This window comes from Callospermophilus lateralis, chromosome 5 (genome assembly GCF_048772815.1).
Source record: "Callospermophilus lateralis isolate mCalLat2 chromosome 5, mCalLat2.hap1, whole genome shotgun sequence".
NCBI classification, from domain to species: domain Eukaryota; kingdom Metazoa; phylum Chordata; class Mammalia; order Rodentia; family Sciuridae; genus Callospermophilus; species Callospermophilus lateralis.
In genome coordinates this window covers 59,027,039-59,048,850 of record NC_135309.1, presented here as the reverse complement: position 1 = coordinate 59,048,850, position 21,812 = coordinate 59,027,039, and the positions used below count along the sequence as shown (strand labels likewise).

Below are 21,812 nucleotides of genomic sequence, written 5' to 3'. Positions count from 1 at the left end.
CCCCTATCCCTTCCTGGCTGCCATGTAGCAGAAAGCAACTTTTCTTTGCCTCGCCCTTTGGCCATGATGTTCTGCCTCACCCTGGGCCCAGAGCAATGGAGTTGACCAACCATGGGCCAAATCTCTAAAGCTGTGAGTTCAAATACCCTCTCGCCTTAAGCTGTTCTTGTCAGGTATTTTGGTAACAGCAATGAGGAGCTGACTAACACAGTGTCAAATTTGAGGAAAAATTGACATAGCTGAGAGGTGGATAGTATAACTATCTTCTAGAGAGGGATGCAATGGATGTTGAGACTTGGTGTCTCATCATTTTGAGGAAAGTGTGAAAAATCTTCCTTTGATTGAAGGAGAGTTGTACTTGTTAGACTGAAACATGGAGTTGTGTTTCTTGTTGTGTAAGACTTCAAATATGAATAAAAGATGTGCATGAATGCTGAGCAGGAGAAGGGTGGGTAATGGCCCTATCAAGCTATCACTCTGGGCTCTAAGCCCTTCATTTTGTGATGCTAGTGCCCAGACTGTTTCCATTTGCCAGCTGCTCCCTGCTAGACTCTGCCAACAGGGGCAGGAGACAGAGATCCTGTAAAGGTGGGAGGGAAGGGGTTCCCTCTTCCTGTTTGCTTCTCAGAACTTCTTGCCTTATTCCTGTTCCAGCAAGTGTCACCTTACTCTCACTTCACCCTGACACTGGCAGTTTATGTCTATATGCTGAATCCACATTGGCAGCATCCACTTTATCCTCTTTGAGACCTCCTGGCTGTGCCCCTTCTTTAGAGGTTTGACTTTTAGCTCTGTGAGGTCCCTCCTCTGAGCTTCTAAGTTTTAATAGTTTTAACCGCTTCCCTCTTGTTCTCCCAAACCTAGGTCTGCCACCTCAGTATTGTTTCCCTTTTCTGTTACCAAGTGAATAATTCTTTCTGCTTGGTTCACAGTTCTGGATGTTAAATTTTCTCTGGCATGGGGCTTCTTGCAGAAATGGAGCTGGGAGTAAGCCAGGTGGCTGGAGTTTGTTGAACAGAGCACAGGAGAGTAGAGTCTCTCTTTGAAAGACATAAGAAGAATAAAAAGACAAACTATAGTCTGGGAGAAAATATTTCCAAATAAAATATGTGACAAGGGACTTTTATCCAGAAAATGTAAAGAACTGGGGCCATGGCTCAGAAATAGAGCGCTTACTTAGCATGTGTGAGGCACTAGGTTTGATTCTCAGCACTGCATATAAATAAATAAAGGTCCACTGACAACTAAAAAAATACTAAAAAAAAAATGAAAATAAAAAAAGAACTTTCAAACTCAGTATTAAGAAAAGTCCTATTTAAAAAAAAATAAGGGCACAAAACTTAAACTGACCCTTCACAAAGAATATAAACAGATGGCAAATAAACACATGAAGAGAAGCTCAACATCAATTGTCACTAGGGAAATGCAAACTAAACTACAATGAGATTCCATAACATGCCTATATTGGAATGTCTAAGATTTAAAAAACTGATTGTATGTGTTGGTAAGAATATAGAGGAATTGGTACTTTCATTTACTGCTGGTAGGAATATAAAATGGTGTACTTTGGAATAATACTTCAACAATTTTTAAAAAATTAAACATATACCTACTATTTGAACCAGACTTTCCATTCCTTTTTACCCAAGGGAAATGAAAATACATATTCACACAAAGACTTGAACCAGAATGGCCATAATAGCTTTATTTTTAGAACTAGAAGCAACCCCAATGTCTACCCACATGTGAATGAATAAACAATTTATAATATACTTGTTTGTGTGTGTGTATGTACATATATATGCATATAGAATGAAATATTATCAAGCAATTAAAAGGAACGAATCATTGCAACATATAACATAAGTATTAAAATAATTGTGCTGAATGAAAGAAACCAGGAAAAACAGTATGTATTATATGGTTACATATATATAACATTCTAGAAAATGCAAACTACTGTAATCTACAAAGACAGAAAGCAGATCAGTGGTTGCTTGGGATGGAAGTTCAGAGAGGGGCATAAGAAATGGATTGCAAAGGGATTTCTTTGGGAGGTGATGGATATTTTTATTGTTTTAATGGTGATGAAATTTTCATGAATACAAAACCTATGTCAAAATTGATCAAATTGTATACTTTATTTATTTGTATATTTTATAAATTCATTCTATAACTTTTTTTTTGGCTTTAGATGAACACAATATCTTTAATTTGCTTATTTATTTTTATGGGGTGCTGAGGATCGAACCCAGTGCCTCACATGTGCCAGGCAAGCACTCTGTCACTGAGCCACAACCCCAGCCCCCAAACTGTACACTTTAAACATGGGAAGTTTGCTATATGTACATGTGATAGCGTTTTGTCACTGTGACCAAAATACCTGACAAGAACAACGTAGAGGAGGAAAAATTTACCTTGGGCTCATTGTTTCAGAGGTTCAGTCCATGGTTGGCCAAATTCCATTGCTGCAGGGCAAGGTGAGGAGAACATCATGCTGAAGGGTGTGAAGGGTGTGGAGGAGGAAATCTGCTTAGCTCATGGCAGCCAGGAAGAGAGGAGGTGAGAAGGATGGAGGAGGAGAAGAGAGAGAGAAGAAGCAGACCGGGTACCCCCACCCCAGAGACCCTTTCCATAATTACGCTTCTGGTCACCAAGATTTTACAGATTGTTAACAGGATTTCACAGGAGTTCTGCAGAGAGTTCAGTGTGGTGTGAAGCTTATACTTTCTTGTAAAAATGCCAGGTTTGCACACAAAAGGTGTGATAGAGTCTGTCTCAAAGAGTTTATTGCTGTACTAAAGATACTCTGTTTTCTTGGTAAAAACTTATAAAACCTCTGTGTAGCCTAAGAATATGGGACAAAGTGTAACTATTCCCAAACATTGGGTATAAAGTTCCCAAGCAGTGGATATAAAGTTCAAAGAATTTCCAGACTTGGGGTCCAAAGAGTTTTAGGCAGGAGGCCCTCTGGAGCACTGCAGCTTAAATAAACCTGCTTCCTGAAAATTCCTCAGGTGCCCAGCTTCACCTGTCCTATATCAGAGGTAGATAGATACAGAGGAGCCAGGCACATGCCTTCAGTGATCTACTTTTTCTGCCACTGCTACTTGCTTACAGTCACTACTCAGTACTCTATTCAAATTATTTATCCATCAATTGCATTAATCCACTGATGAGTTGGGCCTGGTGGTGTTAGACCAAGACGCAAGAAAACACCCCTGACTCCAATTAAAATCAAATTAAAGCAAGCTTATTATTTCGGGCTGCCTCTTCCACCCAAAACCGCGGGAACAAGACAGCAGCTGCAGCTTTCCTGCAGCCCAGCTTTATAGCCCAGAAAGTTACACAAAGGGGGGTTACAGATGACAGAACTCTGAGGAGCATCACACTGATGGTAGTTTACATTTTTTGCTGGCCTGACATCCAAATTTATGAAGGTCATTAGAGCCTCAGAGAGGGTCGTTGTCTGGCCAGGGAAGGCCAAGATTTGTGAGGCGTCACTAAAGTTTCAGAGAGGGCTGCTATCTGGTCAGAGAGCCAGGCATGGGTGAGTTCAAGGCACGGGCAGGCATTCCAAGCAGGTTCAGAATTTGCAGTAATTTATAGTAAAAGCCGAAATTATCTTTTCATGGCTTTGTGGCGAGATGGCTCCCAATTTTAAGAAAAGATCAGGTTGGGTCTATCAGTGGCACATACTTATAATCCTGGCCACTCCAGAGGCCGAGGCAGGAGGATTGAGAGTTCAAGGACCTCTCTCTCTCTAAAAAAAGATTAACCCACTCTTCAGAGTGCCCACAATCTACTCATTGCCTAAACACCCCACCTCTGAACCTTGCAGTATTGGGAATCATGCTATCAAAACATGAGTTTTTCAGGGGACATAAAGAGTTCAAACCACAACAATCAGTGAGAAGTAAAACAAATCAGAATGCTGTTAGGATGGTGGTAGTTAACAAAACGGCACAATATTCCTTTTAGTCGTGGACCAACTTGACTTTCTCCTGTGACTCTGGCTGCACACTGCACTCTTTTTCTTCCCTATTTATTTATCTTTATTTGTTCTACTTAGTTGTATATGACAGTAGAATGCATCTCAATTCATCCTACACGAATGGAGTGCAACATTCCAATTCTCTGGTTGTACTGGGTCTAGAGACACACCATTCGTGTGATCATACATGTACCTAAGTAATGATGTCCATATCATTCCACCAGCTTCCCTGCTCTTAAAGCCCCTCCACACCCTCCCCTTTGCCCAATTCAAAATTCCTCCATTTCCCCCCCCCCCCCCCCCGCCCTCCATCATAGATCAGCATCCACCAATCAGGAAAAATATTTGGCCTTTAGTTTCTGGGATTGGCTTACTTCGCTTAGCATGATATTTTCCAACTCTATCCATTTACCTGCAAATTAATGCTGAGTAATATTCCATTGTGTATATATACTACAGTTTCTTGATTTATTCATCTATTGAAGGGCATCTAGGCTGGTTCCATAGTTTAGCTATTGTGAGTTCAACTGCTATAAACATTGTGTACACTGCACTCTTACTACAGAGACTTCTTGCTGGGGTGAGCAAGCCCAGCTGAGTTTGGAGGACAATATTTTTACATCCTACTGTGATCCACATATGTGCAGACTGGAAGAAATACGGTTCACTGTCATAATCCTTGAAAGAAGGAGCAAAGGAGTAATAGGATCACTGCATGGGTGGGGCCCAAGAATGAGGGAGGTGAAAACAAGGAAAAATATATGGCTAAATTCTTTATGCACATGTAGCCTAGGGACAATCAAGAACTGTCTAAGCAACATTCTCAATGCTTACTGTAGCTTTCTGGAGAGAAGGAGGCATGTTTCTGTCTACAAAATACTTAAAAACAGGTTCAGTGAAGGCAGGACAAAGGGACACATGTTTCTTTATATGACTTCATCTCCCACTTGCATGTTCAGAAGGCTTTTTATACTTAAGGTCATTTTCAGAAAGAACAGTCAAAGTGAGACTTTCTGGAGGGATTCTTTTTTTTTATTTTTTATTTATTTTTATTGGTTGTTCAAAACATTACAAAGCTCTTGACATATCATATTTCATACATTAGATTCAAGTGGGTTATGAACTCCCATTTTTACCCCAAATACAGATTGCAGAATCACATTGGTTACACATCCACAATTTTACATAATGCCCTATTAGTAACTATTGTATTCTGCTACCTTTCCTATCCTCTACTATCCCCCCTCCCCTCCCCTCCCATCTTGTCCCTCTACCCCATCTACAGTAATTCATTTCTCTCCTTGTTTATTTTCCCATTCGCCTCACAACCTCTTATACATAATTTTGTATAACAATGAGGGTCTCCCTCCATTTCCATGCAATTTCCCTTTTCTCTCCCTTTCCCTCCCACCTCATGTCTCTGTTTAATGTTAATCTTTTCCTCCTGCTCTTCCTCCCTGCTCTGTTCTTAGTTGCTCTCATTATATCAAAGAAGACATTTGGTATTTGTTTTTTAGGGATTGGCTAGCTTCACTAAGCATAATCTGCTCTGGTGCAATCCATTTCCCTGCAAATTCCATGATTTTGTCATTTTTTAGTGCTGCATAATACTCCATGGTGTATAAATGCCACATTTTTTTTTTATCCATTCATCTATTGAAGGGCATCTGGGTTGGTTCCACAGTCTAGCTATTGTGAATTGTGCTGCTATGAACATCGATGTGGCAGTATCCCTGTAGTACGCTCTTTTAAGGTCTTCAGGGAATAGTCCGAGAAGGGCAATAGCTGGGTCAAATGGTGGTTCCATTCCCAGCTTTCCCAGGAATCTCCATACTGCTTTCCAAATTGGCCGCACCAATTTGCAGTCCCACCAGCAATGTACAAGAGTACCCTTTTCCCCACATCCTCGCCAGCACTTGTTGTTGTTTGACTTCCTAATGGCTGCCAATCTTACTGGAGTGAGATGGTATCTTAGGGTGGTTTTGATTTGCATTTCTCTGACTGCTAGAGATGGTGAGCATTTTTCATGTACTTGTTGATTGATTGTATGTCCTCCTCTGAGAAGTGTCTGTTCAGGTCCTTGGCCCATTTGTTGATTGGGTTATTTGTTATCTTATTGTCTAATTTTTTGAGTTCTTTGTATACTCTGGATATTAGGGCTCTATCTGATGTGTGAGGAGTAAAAATTTGTTCCCATGATGTAGGCTCCCTATTTACCTCTCTTATTGTTTCTCTTGCTGAGAAAAAACTTTTTAGTTTAAGTAAGTCCCATTCGTTGATTCTTGTTATTAACTCTTGTGCTATGGGTGTCCTATTAAGAAATTTGGAGCCCGACCTCACAATATGTAGATCGGAGCCAACTTTTTCTTCTATCAGATGCAGAGTCTCTGATTTGATATCAAGCTCCTTGATCCATTTTGAGTTAACTTTTGTGCATGGCGAGAGGAGGGGATTCAGTTTCATTTTGTTGCATATGGATTTCCAGTTTTCCCAACACCATTTGTTGAAGATGCTATCCTTCCTCCATTGCATGCTTTTAGCCCCTTTATCAAATATAAGATAGTTGTAACTTTGTGGATTAGTCTCTGTGTCCTCTATTCTGTACCATTGGTCCACCCGCCTGTTTTGGTACCAGTACCATGCTGTTTTTGTTACTATTGCTCTGTAATATAGTTTGAAATCTGGTATCGCTATACCACCTGATTCACACTTCCTGCTTAGAATTGCTTTTGCTATTCTGGGTCTTTTATTTTTCCATGTGAATTTCATGATTGCTTTATCTATTTCTACAAGAAATGCCATTGGGATTTTGATTGACATTGCATTAAACCTATAGAGAACTTTTGGTAATATCGCCATTTTGATGATGTTAGTTCTGCCTATCCATGAACAGGGTATATTTTTCCATCTTCTAAGATCTTCTTCTACTTTTCTTTTTAGGGTTCTGTAGTTTTCATTGTATAAATCTTTCACCTCTTTTGTTAGGTTGATTCCCAAGTATTTTATTTTTATTGAGGATATTGTGAATGGAGTGTTTTTCCTCATTTCTGTTTCAGAAGTTTTGTCGCTGATATACAGAAATGCCTTTGATTTATGCGTGTTGATTTTATATCCTGCCACTTTGCTGAATTCATTTATTAGTTCTAGTAGTTTTTTTGTAGACCCTTTTGGGTCTTCTAGGTAGAGAATCATGTCATCCGCAAATAGTGATAATTTAAGTTCTTCTTTTCCTATTTTTATGCCTTTAATTTCTTTTGTCTGTCTAATTGCTCTGGCCAGTGTTTTGAGAACTATATTGAATAGAAGTGGTGAGAGAGGGCATCCCTGTCTTGTTCCAGATTTTAGAGGGAATGCCTTCAATTTTTCTCCATTCAGAATGATGCTAGCCTGAGGCTTAGCATAGATAGCTTTTACAATGTCGAGGTAAGTTCCTGTTATCCCTAGTTTTTCTAATGTTTTGAACATAAAGGGATGCTGTACTTTGTCCAATGCTTTTTCTGCGTCTATCGAGATGATCATATGGTTCTTATCTTTAAGTCTATTGATGTGGTGAATAACATTTATGGATTTCCGTATATTGAACCATCCTTGCATCCCCTGGAGGAATTCTTAAAAAACTAAAGATGAATGAATTGCATGGTTCATCAAGACCCATTGAAACAGTGACTTTGTTGGAAGCAAGGGGTCATTTTTCTTTCCCACATTTTGTTACCATAATCAGGGATTATTATTGGCAGTGATTATTATTGCCTAAATACCCCACCTCTTCTTGTCACCAAGATTTTACAGATTGTCAATAGAATTTCGCAGGAGTTCTGCAGAGAGCGCATGCTCTGTGGGTGCATATGTGTGTACAAACAGAAAGAGGAAGACAGAAAAGGGTGATTAGAAATACAGAGATAAGGCCTGGGGTTGTGACTCAGTGGCAGAGTGTTTGCCTGGCATGTATGAGTCACTGGGTTCAATTTCTCAGCACTGCATATAAATAAATAAAATAAAGGTCCATTGACAACTAAAAAATTATTAAAAAAAAAAAGAAATAAGAGAAACTGTAAGAGATAAACAGTCAGGTCCTCATCCCCCCCCCCCCATATTATAAAGAGCTTTATTGGGACACAATAAAGATATACTCGAAATTCAGGGGTCAAAGATGCTATAATGAATGACTTTTTAATTTTTTTTTTTTTAAAGGCAAGAATTGGGTAAAATCAGCAGCAGCAGCAGCAGCAGCAGCAGGGACAGGTTTAAAAGAAGCACATAAAAAGAATTTTTTTTTTCACATTATGACCCCGGCTGACAGCATAATTATTGCTGATGGATACACCTTTTTTGTGTATGTGTGGTACTTGGGATTGAACCTGTGGTACTTTACCACTGAGTTATAATTCCAACCCCCTCCCTTTTTTTCCCTTTTGATACAGGGTCTCACTAAGTTGTCCAGACTGACCTCAAATATGTGATCCTCAGACTCCTGAGTTCCTGGGATTGCAGGTGTGCTCCACCCAGCTCTTATGTGAAAAATCTTTTTATTGGTTCTTTGATCATGTGTGCAATATTTGTCTTGAAAATGCTGAAGAGGGAAAAATCAAATGGATTGTGCTGATGTCCGTGTCCTTTAGATCACCAGGACCACTGATGAACAAAAAAAGCATTTTCTGGATTTCACCATCATTGACATACATGAACCAAAACAGCAGACAGTTCATATTAAAGTCAGAAAAATTTCAGTCTGATTCTATGAATTTATACTAGTAGGATGAGTTGTTGAAGGCAAGGAAAATACATTCTTAAAAATGAATCTGGGCTGATTTCAAAGAATTGCATAAATGAATACCTAGACGATGTTTTAGAGCATTGTAGAGTACATGTAGGAAGGTACCTTAAATTTTCACAAAGCTTGGGGGCTGAGGATATGGCTCGGTTGGTAGAGTGCTTGCCTCACATGGACAAGGCCCTGGGTTCAGTCCTCACTACATAAAAAACAAAACAACAACAACAAAAAACCCATGAAGCTTGAGAAGTGAACCATAATAATAATAGTACTTTCAGGATATGGAAGATTGGCAATTGATATTAACTAAAATAATATATGCGTAATCATAGATTAAGATACCAGAATGCATAGAAATAGCATTAGAATTGATAATCTCTTTATAAGTTGTTTTCTGTTTCTAGAAAGGTAGAAACATACATCTAGAAAGTATACAAGTGTTTAAGGGCAAGGTATTTGGTGGACTCTTGTCATTATTTGGCTACTTGGCATTTGAAGCCCCTTAACCCCGTGTTAAGATAATCTCCTGGGCTGGGGATGTGGCTCAAGTGGTAGCACGCTCGCCTGGCATGCGTGCGGCCCGGGTTTGATTCTCAGCACCATGTACAAACAAAGATGTTGTGTCCGCTGATAACTAAAAAATAAATAATAAAAAAAATTCTCTCACTCTCTTAAAAAGAAAAAAAAGAAGCACTCACACCTCAAATGACTTTATAATCTGTTCTTTAAAAAAAAAAAAGAAAAAAAAAAGATAATCTCCTATATTTGAACCCAGGTGGTAGAGGCTGAACCAGCCCAATGCTTGCTTTCCCATGCTGTATAGTTAATGCACAGGTGTATGACCTAGATTCCACTATTAGATCCACCTGTACCAGATTTTTGACTTGTAAGCTAGTAATGAAAAACAGAACCAGTAGCAATAGCAAGTGGCATTTCCAATGCAAAAAGAATACCAACTAAGAAATGATGGAGCATCCTTTCCTTTCGGACAGCTCAACTGCAGTGCTTGTTGGAAAGTTAAGTTCCAGGTGCAGAACCAGCAGCCATGCTGTGGTGGTGACAATTGTGAGATCTGTTTCCTTGCTGAGAACCATCCAATCTTTTAAAGCATCTTATCTAATTTAAAAAATGTGACGACTGCTCATTATCGGAAATATGTAGAATTTAGAAAAAGACAAGGTGTTTTCATGTGTACACACAGATATAGGGTTTATAAGATTGGGATCATACCATAGTTTTATTCTTGTAATGTGATTTTCTTTCTTTCTTTTTTGGGGGGTACTGGGGATTGAACTCAGGGGCACTTGGCCACTGAGACACATCCCCAGCCCTATTTTGTATTTTATTTAGAGACAGGGTCTCACTGAGTTGCTTAGGGCCTCCCTTTTTGCTGAGGCTGGCTTTGAACTCACCATTGTTTTGTCTCATCCTGGGATTACAGGTGTGTGCCACTGTGCCTGGCTTGTACTGTGATTTTCTGTTTTATTTTCAATGCCTTTCTTTGACAAGAAAATTCTAAATAACAACATCATTTAACTGTTCTGCTGTTGAATGTTTAGATTTAATATTCTGTTGTCAGAAGGCTTTGACTTATATGTCAAACATTGACTACATCTTTAATTATTGCTTTAGGATAGATTCCTAGATGGCAGATCATTAACAGTAAAATGTGAACATTTTAAGGCTCTGTACCCATTTGTAAAATTGTTCTCCAGAGGTGGCTGACCCACTCTTGATTCCCTGGTGGGTTCTGAATATACAGCACTGACAATGAACTTTTAAAAAACTGTAATGTCAGACATGAAAATATTTTTTAAAATAATGAATGTGATACCTGCTATGAGTACACTACTTGCTCAACAAAGCTATGGATTTTAGAGGCATGATCATATTGAATCCTCACAATAGCACTGTTTTGATACCCTAAGTCTCATAAAAAAAATTAAAGGGAAATGGCCAAACTTCCTGAGTTCCACAAATGATAAAATGTAGACTCAAACTTGGAAAAGCATTAGCTTTCTTATTTCAAAATTCACCTTTTCCCCTAATACCACTGTAACTCACAAATGTAAATAGCTTTTGAGTTTTGAAATAAGTATTTGGAAGAAAAGAAGTATGAACTGAGTTGAAAGTAGTAGCGTAGAGGTAGAGAAAGTGTTAAAAAGCACAGCACATCTTAGTTACCCTTGTTTACAAACTGACAAAACACAGGGTGAGCAGGGTGTTTTAACCCATGAGTATTTTATTAAAAGCCAGTGGTGCACCAGGCTCAGTTGTTGTCCAGTAGGCCGACAAATACAAATGATGCCACCAATTCACTTAGCTTATCTGATTAAACAAAATACATTTCATAGAAATGATTATAAAATGCATTGCTGATAGAAACAGAATATATGTTATACTTATAGATCTTGTACCCTAAATAATTATTAGTAAAAACCAGCCAACCCATATGGTAAATAAAGTTAGCAACCAGTTATTTCTTTATTTTAGTCAACAGAGAAAGACAATTGTCATGTTGAAATGGGTTTCTGCATTCATCACAGCCTTACTGTTTCAAAGCTAACGTAGTTGACCTACAATATGAAAAATTCATTTTTTATTCTGTATTAAATAATTGTTAAACACTTTTGGTTTAAAGTTAGTTTTGGTTTCAGAATAAGTTTAATTTAGTATTTCTGCCTCATGATTCTCCATCTGTGGTGGGTGAGAATCACTCCAATTAAGTATTGGTTACAGGAACAAAGCAAAACATAAATGGGATAGTTTAATCCACTTTGCTTGACATTCTTACCAAAACTGAATGAAAAAGTTAAGATACATAGGTGATTTCAAGCAAAACACAACAGCAGAAGGGGGAAGGGAGTGGGCGGGGGAAACCGGTGTTATTTGAAGCAAGCCTGTCTAATATTTAGAGACATTTATTGCCTTTTTGGAGACTTGGGTCATTCTTTAAACGACTGTATTGAGTCCATTGGTGTTTGATGTATCCCTAGGTTTGAAGGTTGGCTAGGAGGGGTGTAAGAGCAAAAGGAGGGTGGGAAGGACTTAACAGGTGTGGGGTGGAGTGTTTACTGACACAATCACGGCAATCGCACAACCCCAATTATCCCAGGGAGTGTCCACCAGGCCTTTCCTGAGACCTCCAGAGATGGGTCTGTTTTCTTCAGGCAGCGGCGGCGGCAGCAGCAGCAGCAGCAGCAGCCAGCAGCAGCAAAAACTTCTTCAGAGACAAGGTCAACTTTTATTGCACAAGAAGCAGAACAAATCCCCTCCCCTTTCCTGAGCTGGAGACCTCCCAGTGCAAACAGTTCTGGATTCTCATCGGCTCGCACCTCTGGCCAGCAGGGGGCGCTTAACAAGCACACCTGGGGAGCACCTTCTTGGCGGGAAACGTGAGGTATTGTGTTGGCCCCAGCAATCTGGTGGGTCAGTCACTATTCTCAAGCAGCTTTTGTAAGTTGCTTTGTATCTTGAAATAAAAAAGAAACATCTGTTAGTAAACAGAATGGAGTATCTTAAGGGTGTATTTGCCATGGCCTGTATAATACTTGAGATTCAATATTTTCTACCTTGAATAAAAAGGTACACATAGGTTAAAGTGAAATAAGGCAAACAAATGATTTTTCAAGGACTAGAATTCTGTTTGACAATTGAATCTAAAAATGAAAAAAAAAAAAAAAACTAAAGGAAAAAAGAGTGGCACAAAAATGAAAATGTCAGTAGAGACTGAGAGAAATGAGGTAGAAGAAAAAGAACAAAGAACTGACAACACCCAGTGCCACCCAAATTCATTTAGAGACCATGGGAAATTGGCCTTTCCAGAACCCATTTGATTTTTTTTTTTTTTTTTTTTTGTACCAGGGATTGAACTCAGGAGTACTCAACAACTGAGCCACATCACCAGCTCTATTTTGCATTTTATTTACAGACAGGGTCTCACTGAGTTGCTTAGTGCTTCACTGTTGCTGAGGCTGGCTTTGAACTTGAGATCCTACTGTCTCTACCTCCCAAACCGCTGGGATTACAGGAGTGCGCCACCACGCCTGGACCCTTGGATGGTTTAATTAGGCAAATGCCACATCATAATCATTAACACTCCCATTAGATATAATTTATGCACAATACTCCCAAGAAAACTGAAAATTTCACAGGGATAGGAATTGACCAAGGGATCGACCATGTCTTATGCTTGGACCTTAAGACTATAATCCACTAAAAATGGGTATTACATGTCTGTTGAATAAAAGAATTTTAAAGAATTCAGAGCAAGGAATTCTCAACAACCAATATGGTGATGGGAGTAAGGAACTCCATGCATCAAAGAAAAAAAAAAAAAGAGAACATATTCTCCTATGATCTGGGTATTTGTCCCCTCTCACACTCATGTTAAACTTAATCCCCAAAGTCATATGTTAATAGTATTTTGAGGCAGGGCTTTATAGAAGGAGGAAGAGATACCCAAGTTAGCAAGCTTGTTGTCTCACCATGTGAACCCTGGTGCCATCTCAGGACTCCACAGACTCCCCATCAGGGAGAAGGCTAGATGTGGCCCCTCAACCTTGGACCTCCCTACCTCCTGAACCATAAGCTGAAAAAGCCTTTATTCTTTTTATTCTTTATAAGTTGCCCAGTCTGTGATCTTCTTTTACAGCAAAAGAAAATGGACTAATAGACTAAGATATCTTTTGAAAAATCTGTGATGTCCTTCAGGCATACTTGGGCAAAAAAAGAGAAAAGGTCTCTAATGTGTACGTTCTAGGAACTGGATGTGTGGTTCACCTTAACCACCCAATACCACACACCGGCAGTTCTGTACGTGAAACTGAGGACCAGAGGGGTTAAGGAACACGACCAGTTACACAAGCAGTAAGTGGCAGAGTAGGGATGAGAACAAAGGTCTGACTCCAGGGCTGGGGATGTGGCTCAAGCGGCAGCGCGCTCTCCTGGCATGCGTGCTGCCCGATCCTCAGCACCACATACAAACAAAGATGTTGTGTCTGCCGAAAACTAAAAAATAAATATTAAAAAATTCTCTCTCTCTCTCTCTTAAAAAAAAAAAAAACAGGTCTGACTCCAAAATTTACACTCTTTCTACCATATCACTCCACCACCATTAATGGCACTTCTAGTATCAAGAAAATAACTATGTATTTCTTTGCTCATAAAAAAAATTGCCTTCTCTCAGATTCCTGCTTCTTAACTTCCCTGCCTCTATTAGTACCAAGGATAAGTGGAAAAACAGGAGTAGGAAGATAAAAAAACAAAAACCAAATCCACAAAAATAAAAAAGAGGCAAACAATTTGTAGAAGAAAACCCAAATGTCTTGATAAATAGATGAGACGGTCAACCTCAGCAGTAATTAGGAAAATACAAAGAAAACTCATAATGAGATTCATAGTATCAGACTGGTAAGCAGGGGCCTGAATGGGTCAGGAGAGGGTCAGTGGAAAGAGACTTTGAGGAGACATTTGAGGGTAAAGTTCATAGGATTTGCCAACACATTAGTCACTCAGGGGCAGGCGAAAAGTGGAAGGAGGTAGACATTATTCTTAGACTTCTAATGAGGAAGACTGAAAAGAACAGTGATCCCATGAGCAGAAACTGGGGGGTATTAACCACGGAAAGACCATGAGGCTTAGACATGACCCATCCTTGAAGGTGTGAAAAGGAATCACTGGTACTGTGTAAAAGGAGCAGCCACCTTTCACACTTTACCATGGCATGGAGCTGCTATTTCACCCCAGGCTGTGCTGTGTAATTGTAATTGCCTCTGAGGAAGGGGGCAGACCCATCCAAAACCAGAGGGTGGCCTGATAACTCTTTTTCATACTCAGATTCCCTTGAGTAATGCACGTAACTTATAGCTTTTCAGAATGTCAATTTGACCCAAATCTCCTTTTTACTGATTCTGCTTTGGGACAAAGGTGGTCTCCACTGGTACTACTGGAGAGGTCTCCCTAGCTGGCTAGCTGAACTGGGTCTGAAGCCCTACCAGAGACCCAGCTAGCTGTAGACCTGCTAAGAACAAGTCTTCTTGTATTCTGTCCCCTTTCTACAGAATGTGGCATCCTGGCCAGGCCTGGCAGGAGAGAGAGAAGGAGAAGACAGCAGGATTCTGTGTGCTTCCTATCCAGAGAATACCATTTGAATGTCAGAGTGAAAACTAATACCACTCTGTTCTCTAGGTCAGCATGAAAGGCAACATTAGTAAGCATTTCTTTATAAACAAAATCAAAACAACAGAATAAAAAAATCATCTTCAATTCTCAGAACCTGATGTTTTAGAAAGGAAAAAAAAAATTAGTATCTAACCCATATCTGGTCTAGATGATTTTGGATTTAAAAGAAAATGTTTCTTAGTTTGGCCAAAGATACAATGACTCAATGTGAATTATCTGGTTGAAACAGTGGTTTGGAAACTCCTTTGCTTTCAACCCTTGTTTCTTAAATGCTAGATAACATTTCGTGTAGGACAGCAAAGATAACTTTGCTCATTTATATTTCATATTTCTTCCCAGAACTGCACTATTATGTAAAGCCACCAAATACTTAGCATTCATGATAGCAGTTCTAATCAAACACTTGATTTTTCACTCTACACCTTTCCTTAAGGATTAAGATTAAAAAGAAAAGAAAAGAAAGAAAGAAAGAAAGAAATGGGAAGGGACATAAATGCTGAAAGACCTGTTCATTAGGTTTAATTCTGGGATTTTTCTAGCATGTTGTTTCTCCTTGTTCACTCTCCCATTGTCTTCCAAGAATGCTACAAGCTAATGACAGATTCCCTGGGAAGATATTATTAGAGGTAGAGTACATCAGTGGCCTCATCTACAAAGTCAAGGTCTGGATTCTGAGAAGCAATAAATCCTAGGGCTGCTTGCTTGACTGATCTATCAATTAACTGATATATGCCTCTGTTTGTCTTGTCCAAGAGATTGAATCCAGGGCTTCTTACATGCTGAACACATGCTATACCACTGAGCCCCAATCCCAGCCCCTAGGAGAGAAAGTTTCTAAGCACAACTTCGCAATCAGACCAGTTTCAAAATGTAGGTCCCCAGTCAACTTTCTAGTGTATCACCTTGAGCAAGGTAATAAAACTTGTTCCTTCTCTAATAGACAGTGACCTAATGCAATATTTTATGTATGGCAAGAATCAGCCTGGGTGGTGGTAGGACTGGTCAATTGTCTCAGTTGACTCCCTACTGTGCCCAGTGTCAGTGGTCACTTTCCCTTGGGTCCTATGACACAGAGAAATATGTCTAATCAAGGAGAAAACAAAAGAAAGACCAAGGGAAACCATGTATTTAAAGAAAAATGAGATTAAAACCTTTTTCTTGGGGGCTGGGGTTGTGGCTCAGTGGTAGAGTGCATGTCTTCATGTATGAGGCACTGGGTTCGATTCTCAGCACCACATAAAAATAAATAAATAAAATAAAGGTTTGTGTCTATCTACAACTATTAAAAAAAGTAAAATATATATATATTTCCATTATGGAAATAAATCAAGTATTTTTCCATATTTACTTTGTAAACTCCCCCCCGCCCCCCTTCCAGGTTTGGTCATTTAGGTTTTCTGCAGACTGAGTTGTGTGAGTGTGTAAACCATGGCCCATGGCAATTGATGGAAACTACCATGAAGAAAATGGGTCACCTTTTCTAACTTCACTATGTTAGCTGAAAGTTCTTGGCAGAGGACCTCCACATTTAATTGTACTTGTGATCCCAGGCTGGATGGTGCTATCTGTCTGTAAAAACAAAGACAAAAATTATTAGCAGGGAGGGCAAAGAAAGAAGTGGAATGAATCCATTTTCAATTTGAGTGGCAAACTAGGCTATAATAGGAGAGAGGGAGCATTTCACTTGTTAATATCAGAAAGGCCCTGCAGTAATCCCCACCTCCAGACTAGGTATTTAGGAAATTAATTCTCTCAAGCTCAGCTGAAAATCTTTTAAGCTATTTTTGTTCAAGGGAATGAGTTGTGCCTTGGCTTCCTAACAAAAATCAGACCATTATTTTCAAGTACATGGTTTCTTAGACTCCTTTTATCAACTCCTAACATCCTTTCTTTCCCTACCACAGCATACATTTGTAAGGCTTATTGCTAACTCAGTAATACACAGATTTTTTTTTTCAAATGGGAGAAAGTTTAGAAATGTCTATCTCATTAATCAAATTTCCATTCAAGTCTGAGATTTTTTTGGTTCCTTCCTTGAGACTTGTCATACCATCATAACAGGTGTCCAATATTTACCATTTGACTACTTTGGGTGTGGCTCTTACTCTGGGGTCCTTTAGTTGTTAACACCATAGGAAATTTGGAGAAGTACAGTAAATACATTTTTCTTAGAGAGATGATCTAAAGCTGTTTATGAGATTTTCACAATCAGGTTAAGAACCATAATCTGTATCCACTCTACATTTCTTAGTTGTGATTTAATGGGCGCTGTTCAGTTTTTGGATGGTGGTGACTGGTTCAATTTATTTTACATAGGTGCTGTTTTTAAGATAGAGGGATTTGGTAAGTTATGGACAATTATTTAAATCTTAAGAAAGATGTCTATATTCTTCATCCTTGACCCATGGAAACATGATCTCAATCCTTGATTTTTTTAGGTGAGGGATCTAAGACCTGGAAAAGTGACTTACCAACATGAGACTCTGAGTAGCAGGTGTTCTCATCCCTGGGCTAGGGATATGGGGGCGAGCAGAGCCAGCACCACAGGCTGCTATCATGCTAACAAAGCTGGCAATATGCATGGATTCACAAGGATGGCTCTTCAGCAATGAAAGAGGAAAATTCACATGTGGATTCAGCTGCCCGGCAGCACAGGTGGATCCCTCTGGACAAAGGACCTGGGGCAGGTTGGGTCCTGGAGCAGGGCTGTGTCAAGAGACCTTCCCACCATGCTGTTCCCTGACCACATGTCACAAACGATCTTTGTGATTTTTTTTCCTTTGGAGGGTATTTTTCAGGTTCTTATTTCCTCCTGGATTGATTATTTTGAAAGTAGAATGAATATTCAATTTGTTAGTGGAATTTCCCACTGATTATCACCAAGTTTATTAAATGATAATAGGACATGAGATCTATTTTTCTAATTGAACCAACTTCTTCTTATGTAATAGTGAACTAATAGCCTATAATAATCTGGAGTCACTATGCCTCTAATTCTGTTAACATTAGAACAGGTGAGAGAGTAAGGGCAGATTATGAACCTATTCCAAACTATTTATTAGGCTTCTATAATATATTGGTTCAAATGTAAACTGTGGCTCAAAAATAACCTGTAGACCAGCATATAGTAAGCCACAGAAGGTCTTTAGTTAACTTAAAGAGTAAAGAAGGCCCTAGAATGGTATACACAGCAATTCTCAAAGTGTTGATTCTAGATCAGCAACATCAGCATCAATTGGGAAGTGCCATCCAAGGCCTATTGCATGAAAAACTCTTGGATGGATCCTACAATCTGTTTGAACAAGCCCTGAAGATGATTTTGAGGCATCTTAAGGTTTAAGAGCCACTGATAGACTGGGAAGCCTATCTTTGTAGTTTTGTAGATCTGCATTTGAATCCTGGTTTTACTATAAACAGTGAGACATTAAGTTAATTATTTTTAATTTTATTCATTTACTTATATGGGGGGGCTGAGAACTGAACCCAGTACCTCACACATGCTAGGCAAGTGCTCTACCACCGAGCCACAGCTCCAGTCACCTAAGCTAATTATTTCTGAGCCTTAGTTTTCTCATCTGCAAAATGGAAATAACAACCCTCTCATCATATTATGGTAAAAATATAATGAAGATAATCTGTTTGTATTTGTATCTGTATATATCCATTCTAATAGAGACTTTTGCATATGGCAAGTAATTTGTTAAGGACTACCTCTACTTTTAAAACTTGAGCTAAAAGTATGCTTTCTAACCTGAAAGAATGATTTTATTTTACTTGAGGAAAGAATACTATGTCTGAATAGATTTATTTGGTCAGACATATCAAAAAGGAATGAATGAAAAATCTTCACAGACATAGTCAACTAATTACTAGTCCTATGATTCTATAGTTGTTGGGAGTTTTGTAAACAAATTGGTTAAAGATTTAGACATGATGAAATGTGCTGAGTTACTTGCATTGTTTCTCTTTTATAATGTCCTGACTCACTGCCATTTTATGAAGATAAACTTGTACAGGTTAATAAACAGGCCAAAGTCACAACTGCCTCTTGGAATCATAGAGCAAGATAATGTGAACTTAGGTGCGTTTCTTGCCATATTACTGGCAACAGTATAGTAACTCGAGAACAGTGCAGGGTTAGGTCATTCATCCCTAGGAACCTCCTACCTCTTGACTTTTTTATATCCTTAAAAGTTTCATACAGAATGCATTCTCAGTGAATGTTTGCTAAGGAGGATGCCAAGCTTGGGTCAACTATTATGCTAATCTGAACAGCCAGCGGAGGTCAGCTAGAAGAAGCGTCTTAGTCTTACTCGGTACTATGGGTATCCACGAAGGATGTTAGTGAGCCCAGTCGCTCCTCCAGAGTGTTAATTCTGTATCTCATGTAGAAGGTCGAGATGATTAGGGCACAGGCACTGGAAAGAGATAAAGAGTAATTTCCAGCAGGTTAATGGCCAGGATCTAATATTCAAAAAATAATAAACTCAGAGTCAATTTGTATGCTGGAGCAAAGCATTTTCTAAAACAACTTGGCTAAAGAGGTGTTCAAAAGATCATTTTAAAAATAGGTCAATACTTGGGGCTGGGGTTGTGGCTCAGTGGTAGAGTGCCTGCCTATCATGTGTGAGGCACTGCGTTTGATTCTCAGCACCACATATAAAATAAATAAAAATAAAGGTCTGGGCTGGAGATGTGGCTCAAGCGGTAGCGCGCTCGCCTGGCGTGCGTGTGGCCCGGGTTCGATCCTCAGCACCACATACAAACAAAGATGTTGTGTCCGCCGAGAACTAAAAAATAAATATTAAAAAATTCTCTCTCTCTTTCTCCCTCCCCCACTCTCTTTCTCTCCCACTCTCTCTAAAAAAATAAAAATAAAAAAAAAATAAAGGTCCATCAACAACTAATAAAAACATTTAAAAAATAGGTTGATGCTTGTCATGGAACTTCATGGCCAGAAGGAGATTTAAAAAGACTATAGCTCTAGTCCCTCAAATTGCAAATGATGGACATTCTAATAGGACTGTTCAAGGTCAGACCCAAGCTGGACCATCAAGCCAGCGTTCCTCCTCCCTGTACTGGAGGAGTCTGGGCAGAGAGTGTCTAGTCTGCTCCCCAGTGACTCACAAATCCCTTGCTTTATCTGGAAACCAGATTGGGCATGTTCTCTTTATTGTGAGGAACAGCTTAGAATTGGACCATGCTATTTTCAGAAGGACTGGTTTACAGACTGGAAGCTGTTTAAAAAGTCAATGCCTGTGTTTTTAGGAGAGGGAAAAGACATTTTGAAGATGTATTTTCTTTTCTTCACATTTTGAAGATGTGTTGTCTTTTCTTCACATTTTGAAGATGTCTTGTCCTTTCTTCAGAGGACAGGGAACAGATGGAAAAACAACAAGAAAAAGATACTTTGTAATTTATAGAACAATGTTCCAAGGAATGGTATCTATTCAGAACTTAGTTCTCTGCTGAATTTGGTACAATCATTATGAAAATGTGACCTATGCTTAAGAAACAAAACAATGTCAATGTAGGGGACAGAAATTGTCAGACAAAATATTTGGGTCCCCTTAGAGACAAATACAACAAAGATTTACAATGGCTCTTGGCAATGTGAAGAGGTTTTTCCTTGAGAGAATTGAATCATTTGCTTAAATCACTCAGAATATACTTACACAATTGCATAAAATATAAGAATATGGTGGAGAGCCGGACATTTCTGGGACTTCACTTTATGCAAAATTCCAATGTTTTCTGACAGACCTGTTGGGTAGGAACCAGAAAAGCAACAATTTGACACCGTGGCATACTTCCTTCATTAGGCAATGTCTCAGTGGGGAAAAGATCCTGGAGACAGGTGCTCATTCCCAGGGAAAAGACATCAGAGAAAAATATTAACTGAAGCCTTTTAGTTGTCACTTTAACCAGTAGTTTCAATTGTTTCTAAAATGTTTCATCCAACACGTGTTCACTGAGAGCTTTCTTTGGGTCAAGTTTTGAGTCGGGATCAATGGAGAACAATAGAACACCATCCTTGTTCTCATGCCAGCATAACTGGTGACCAGTTATTAGAAGATTAGTAAACAAGAACCAATTCAATGATTTGCATTTACCACCAATATTTGGATCATCATCTCAAAGTATTCAAGAGAATGAAGTGGTCTCCATGAAGACCAATTCAGCTTTGTCCCCCCCAGAGTACAATGCAGAACTGGGTACTGGTTGCTTAATGAACAAGACAGAATTAAAATGCAAAGACCTACAATGAGAAGGAAGGGACTATGTAGTCATCAAGTAAGACAATGAGATATTTTAAAGGTTACAAACAGAAATCTTCTCCCCTTCAGACAAAATAAACAAACAACCCCTCTTCCCCAACTCTGCTTTTTACCATGTGCAGGGAGACTTTTGACTTTTCCTTCAGGAGCTCTGTTGACATGAGCATCTGCCCGAGTTGGTTTTGCTTCTCCCTTGGAGACGTTCAGAACTGTCTGGGATTCTGTCACATGGAAATCTACCAAGTCAAAATGGAACTGGATCAGTTTTCTCCCCAATGCATTTTAAAACACAGGATCAACTACAAAGCAAAGCGCTCTTAATCTGTATAATGGCCAAGTACATAAATGGATCTTCTTATAAGTTGGGTGAAGTGGCTGGTGATGGAAATCCAATGCTCAAGCAAACAAGTAATAAAACAATATAAGCACAGCCTGTTGTCACCCCACCAATTTGCAAGGGCGATTTGCCTATAGCAATTAATGCTATCACTGAAATAAGAAGTATGAAAATACTACATGCTGATTTTCCTCGACCATGCTAATATTATGTCCATTTAAGAGACATTTGTTAAATGCATAAAGGGAA

General features: G+C 39.1%; 1 protein-coding gene across 1 annotated transcript in view; it reads right to left on the bottom strand.

The window, feature by feature from the left end:
* Positions 1 to 11,009: 11,009 nt before the first annotated feature.
* Positions 11,010 to 21,812, bottom strand: part of Gramd2b (GRAM domain containing 2B) — a 67,670-nt gene continuing 56,867 nt past the window's right edge. The window contains exons 10-14 of the mRNA XM_076855900.1: positions 21,340 to 21,462; positions 20,624 to 20,711; positions 19,262 to 19,366; positions 16,424 to 16,517; positions 11,010 to 12,237 (exon numbers count right to left, since the gene is read on the bottom strand). Of these exons, the coding sequence (XP_076712015.1) occupies positions 12,196 to 12,237; positions 16,424 to 16,517; positions 19,262 to 19,366; positions 20,624 to 20,711; positions 21,340 to 21,462 (452 nt within the window). The 3' untranslated portion in view covers positions 11,010 to 12,195. The remainder of the gene's footprint in view (positions 12,238 to 16,423; positions 16,518 to 19,261; positions 19,367 to 20,623; positions 20,712 to 21,339; positions 21,463 to 21,812) is intronic.